The sequence below is a fragment of the Hippocampus comes genome, unplaced genomic scaffold, assembly GCF_001891065.2.
Source record: "Hippocampus comes isolate QL1 unplaced genomic scaffold, H_comes_QL1_v1.1 scaffold104, whole genome shotgun sequence".
Taxonomy (NCBI): Eukaryota; Metazoa; Chordata; class Actinopteri; order Syngnathiformes; family Syngnathidae; genus Hippocampus; species Hippocampus comes.
In genome coordinates, this window is record NW_017806072.1 from 521,847 (window position 1) to 527,804 (window position 5,958).

The 5,958-nt window shown below is 39.9% G+C and overlaps 1 protein-coding gene across 1 annotated transcript in view; it reads left to right on the forward strand.

Moving 5' to 3' along the window:
• map1lc3b (microtubule-associated protein 1 light chain 3 beta) overlaps positions 1–5,958 on the forward strand; it is a 17,560-nt gene that overhangs the window by 8,802 nt on the left and 2,800 nt on the right. The window contains exons 2-3 of the mRNA XM_019894174.1: positions 3,094–3,149; positions 4,823–4,929. Of these exons, the coding sequence (XP_019749733.1) occupies positions 3,094–3,149; positions 4,823–4,929 (163 nt within the window). The remainder of the gene's footprint in view (positions 1–3,093; positions 3,150–4,822; positions 4,930–5,958) is intronic.

Genomic DNA, 5,958 nt, shown 5'->3' on the forward strand with positions numbered 1-5,958 from the left:
GTTTGTTTGTTTGTTTGTTTGTTTATTGAACATAAAACATATACAGTAATAATTTGACAGAAAATAAGGTAAATAAAATAGTAAAGAGGAAAGAGAAATTAGTCATCATTCAACACAGTTATTATGTTCAAGGGAGTAGGAAGAAGTGTCTATGCAGCGTCCTCCTCATTTGTTCCACGGGCCCTGAGTAGTTTTACGTAAATGTGCATCACCCAGAAAAAGTGTTCACCAATCGGACGATCACTCACTATGCTGATGTTTGCCTTGGACATTTTCGAAGGATTGTTAAAAGCCAACAAAAGCTCCTTGCATCAGTTCTTTACAAAACGCCAGGCAAAAAACACTTCTGAGAGAGAACATGAACTAAAGAGGGCAAAAAAAACCCCATGAAGACAAAGTTAAAAGTTAAATGACCATCATTTTTATTCTTTACTCTGTTCTTTGTTTTTTTACATTACGCACAACTCTCATTTATTGTGCAATAATCTTAATTGTAACATGTATTTGTTACATATTTTCCTTTATTTGTATGCTGTATAAAACATTTATGGCTGAATTTTGGGGGGCCTGGAACAGATTAGGGCATTTACATGAATAAAGCATCTCTAACTTCCAAAATGTTTTAATTTCGTAAGTAGGGTTACCCCTGTACATAGATATAACATACACACAATGATGTATGTATATTTCTATATTAATTTGAGAAGAAAAACTCATGCGCACCCTTTTTTTCCCCTTAATGGATTGCCGAAGTATTGGATATTGGTCTTGGACTTGATATCGGCAGATACGTAAACCTAAAGACTCTGACTCGGGTGTCAAAAAAAGCATGATTGGGACATCCCTGCTGTTTTTATTTACGTTTGACACAACAACCAACTTCGGTGGAATTCGGTTTGTACAAAGCCCATAGGCCACAGACAGCGGATGACAAAAACGGCCCCTTTTGGTCGGGACAAAACACCTCAGATGTGTCAATTTCTACTAAACTGTGTTACCAAATGTGGTTCCTTGCTTTAAAGGGTGGAGTGAGAAGTATCACAATTTCCATTATCATGAAGACAAGAAATGTCATGCAACCCCACCCCACCTTTCTTCAGACAAGCACGTGCCAGCTCTCCGATCCAATGCTTCCTTCTTGTCGGTCTCTTAATGGCCACTGAAAAGTGATGACTCAGATGTGTCACGAGAGACAAAACACCATCCCACAGAGCTTCCCTATTCCTGCGCACTGAACTTAACCTAATTAAGCTGTTATCACAGGATGTTGTCCCACATTTCGCAGTAAGATAAACACCGTTTCAGTGTGAAAATTAGATTTGAACACGACAATTTCACTGTCACAACTGTGGATGCCTTCAAATCACCAGAAGTCTAGACTCTGAATGTGCCAATAAATACACACCTCTCGAACTAGAACTATGTTATACACTGCTGAGGATTCTGGGGTGATCAGTATGTTTGTTGTCATTCGGCCCACCAAAAAAAATGGCATTGCCGCTGCTTCAAGCAACAAGGCATAGATAGGATTCGTTTTTGGAATATTGTATTACCGGTATATTTTTGTAGTTAGCTATAGTTATTGTATTGTATTGTTGGAGGTTCAAAGTTCACAAAACTGCGGGGTAGGAGCATTAACAATGTTCTGTGTTCAGCTGTGTTGAATTTCGGCACTGCTAAGATTAAATCAATTAAGATTGTGTAAAGATGTTTTTGGAGTGATTTTGTTTTCCTGGAAGGACACATAATGCCACGCATGAGCTATACAAGTTAAATTCTTTGGAAAATGAGTATTAATTTCTGCCTTCATATATAATCATGCTGTGGCACAGCTTGATTATGGATAAAACCATTATGCTCATAGTAGATTTTGATTTTGAAAGCAATTCATTTAATGCAATGTCCTCTTGGGCTTATTTTTTGCTCGATACCCGTGCTATACCTTGATTAATATTATATAGGGTTCAACATTCACGGTGGCCCGATGGCCAGGTGACTGTGTCCGGCCACCTGAAGTTAACCAATGGTGGCCTCACCGGGGACGACTAATGAATTGTCCAATTTTCTTGTAAGCATTCTTTTTACAACTTCCCAGTGCCCAATTCCCTCCTCGTCTCTCACCCCGAGCTCGACCACCAATAATAAAGCAATGTTGTTTTTTGAAATTGTTTTTGTTGTTTATCTGCACACGCGTTTAAAAAAGCAAAGGGTTCCATGCCATCTAAGAAGACTGTTGAGCATAATGAAATTTCTCTAATTTTGTGGTCTTCAAAATATTATTTTCCTGTCTTAAAGCTTTACTCTTGATCTCAACTGGACTTGGGTTTGGACTTTGACTGGGACCTTGTGGACTCGGACTAGACTTGGACTCAGACCTTTGTGATTCAAACCTGACTTGGACTCGATCATGGTGGACTGTTTTCCAGCTCTCCCGGCTGCAACGCACCTGATTCAGATGATCAGCTCATCAGCCAGCTCAGAAGCAGCATTAGAACGATTTGATTATTTAAATCAGGTGTGTTGCTCCTGGGAGAGCTGGAAAACAGGCAGGACAGCGGCCCTTGAGGACCGACTTTGGACACCCCTGAACTAGATGGAACTACGCTAAAGGGAATACAATACAATACAGCTTTATTTATATGAGGCCTTCACAAATGCTGCAGCTGTAACAAAGTGCTTTACAGAAAGTTTAAAATACTACATCCAAGAAATTAGAATATTGATCGCTATATAAGGCGCACCGGATTATAAGGGGCACTGTCGGCTTTTGAAAATTTAATGCTTTTAGGTGCCTTATAGTGTGGAAAATACGGTAACATAGTAAAATAGTCGTAAATTAAGGGTTGGGTTCGGCAACAAATGGATTTTTTTGGCAGGGGAAACATAGCTATAATTTACATCGCATGCTTAAATCCGTTTTGCGAAAGGTGATGTTCAGGTATAAGCATTTTGGCCTGGCACACACGGGACCTCGATTAATTGTCTCAAGTCTCTACAATTATTTTTTTGACCTCATTTTGGTTTTAAGCAGTGTGTAATGTGTCTGCTCATTCCTGCCTACTGACACTGTGCGTGCTTTTGTGTCCCCTGCAGATCAGCGAGTAGAAGATGTCCGACTGATAAGGGAGCAGCATCCTAACAAGATACCTGTGAGTGTTTCTCCCTGAGGGCTTCTTCACTTGTGTGCTTTGAGCGAACCAGTATGTTCAAATTCATATCAGAAATTAAGTCACATGAACAGCATGAGTGAGCAGTTGGGGTGATTAAGAGTTTTATTTGAACAAAACTCTTTGCAGCTGATTGTACACTTTGGCTTTGACATGACAAATGAGTAGGGTTGGGCATTGAAAATTGAGTGGAACCAGGACTAACATCTCACTCAGAATCGCTCAGATTCTAAAATGTCTGTTAAATTTTGATGCCAAGAAGAAGGACCAATAGGAAATGAAATGTGTGTGCACGGTGCGCAGCCTCTTCTCGCCACTGGAGCCGCGGCAGGCCCGTGGTAATTCATCAGGGGTTCAGTGAGCGGCAAGGGTTAGTCGGGGGTGTTACGTGTCTGCGGGGCCCGTATCTTATTCGCATGGCAACGTTTTGAATTTCCTCACTGAGACACATTGGCCCTTGAAATCCCGTGCATCAGGAACCTCATAAACCCAACTTCTCCTATATACACACAGAATTTCTATTGTGTTAGAGAATGTTGATTTATTGTAGTCGCTACATATTGTATGCACATGTTGGACTTAGTATACTTGAAAACAAAGTTTTTTTTTTAGATGGTTTCTGGTTTTATTAAAGATGCTGACATACAACTCAATAGAGGCTGTTTGTGGTATGGTGAGCGTGCTTGGATAGAACGCCACACAACTGCTTCTTCAAAATGACCCTTCACTTGCCTACTTGCTCGAACTATTATAGTACAATCGTAGAGTGCTTGGATTTTTTTCAAGGGCCACAATTTACAAATTTTCAAGTTACAAGCTGTTTGGTCATTTTGTTTGCATTGTGTTGCAAGACAATATTTGATGTATGAGTAAAATTTGCTGCCCGTCGAGGAAAGTGGGGGAAAAAAATGTTTGTTTTTTAGGGGCTGGAACAGATTAATGGCATTGCAATTCATTTCAATTGAGAAAATGTTTATGAACAGTATGGCCTACAACTAATGTCTGAATATTTTTAGAATATACGATATCATATTCTGTTTTCTCCTGTAAATCATGATATAAATGTCAAATTCTATGCATTGATGCATAAAACAGCAGCAGTGAAATCGTGCAAGCGGGCCATCCTGATGGATTTTTAAGATGCGTGTAAAATGCAATTGCAAACCTTTTTCTTCAAAAACGTAAGTGCACTTTCTCTGCTTTATTTCTGGTTTTACAGTGGTAAAGTAAATGCAAGCAATATGCAGAAGTCCAGGCCGTGACCACAGATGTGTCGTCGTGGAGAAGTGGGTTACATTTGTTAGCTGGTGGGCCACCCTTTTGCCCGACTAAAATGTGCAAATCAGGCAGCACTTTTTCTGCAACCTGGCAAATCATACTTTGGGTGAAAAATCTTCATGAGATTTCCGAAACCTGCCTCTTCCACAACACCATATAGGGTTAGGTTTTGGGCTACGCGTGTTGTCATTGCAGCCGTGATCGGACTTTTTTCCATGGAGAAGTCTCATATGTTGAGACCGCCATTTACTGAGGATTAATCACAAGATTGCCAATGAGCGGGGATCTTGTTCAGATCTTAACAGATGGCAGCATTTATTTCATGTGATAGTCAGTGAATGAAACTGCATCGAGCACTGTGTGTGTGTGCCCCATAGGTGATCATCGAGAGGTACAAAGGAGAAAAGCAGCTCCCCATCCTGGACAAGACAAAGTTCTTAGTGCCCGATCACGTCAACATGAGTGAACTCATTAAGATTATCAGGTATGATGATTCGAGACATGTTTCTTTGATTTTTTTTCCGTTGTCTTCTCTGACCTGAATTCACGGTGGATTCGGAATTAACAATTGCATTTTTAAACTGCAAAGGCTGCTATTCAGTAGCCTTTAATTTTTATAAATAGTTATATTTTGGTGATGTATTTACTTAGACACTGTTAAGATAGGTGCAGTGCTGAAGAAGTGCAGTCCACATGTATCATTGTTTCATGAAACATGAAAAGTTGAAGTGATCAAGTGGCAGATTCGTTTGCATTATTTAAATTATGACCTATGTCAATGTCGCACTTGTTTGCCAGAATATTACAAAGTTGTGGTAGTTAACGGTTCAAAGACTGCAAGAGAAATTTTTTGCAAGTTATCAAACTAATTGAAGTAGAGAAATTGACTCTTTTATCTTAATTCATGTTCATTTGCCTTTATTTTAGTGGCAGCCTAACCGAAAGGACCCATACATTTATTTGCTGAGTGTATGTGCAGACCAGTACCGTATTTTCCGCACCGTAAGGCCCTTTGGGGTAGAAGGCGCACCTTCAACGAATGGCCCATTTTAAAACAGTTTTCATATATAGGGCGCACTGCATTATAAGGCGCATGGAATAGAAGCTACAATAGTGGCTGCGATTACATTATGGATAAACTAGATGGAGCGACGCTGAAGGGAATACAATACACAGAGATTTTCCCGGAATTCCGGGTTTTTCAAATTTTTATGAAAATTTCTCCGGAGAATTGAGGAAAATTTGCATAATCCGGATATTAGTTGACAACATTGAACGAAGACGCGTTTGAGTTCGTTGTATTGCTTTCACGAGCGTAGCCATATTGAGGCACGAACACTAGTAACAGTAAAGAGATTTTTGGTGGTGTAATAACGACAGAAGGCATGATGGCGTTTGACTAATGGTTTAGTAGAACGAATGGCAACTCGCAACAACAGTAGCAAGCGTCATTTTGCCTCTTGGGTTATACCATCTCAACTAGAACGTGGGGGATAGTCCCCAAACAATTTTC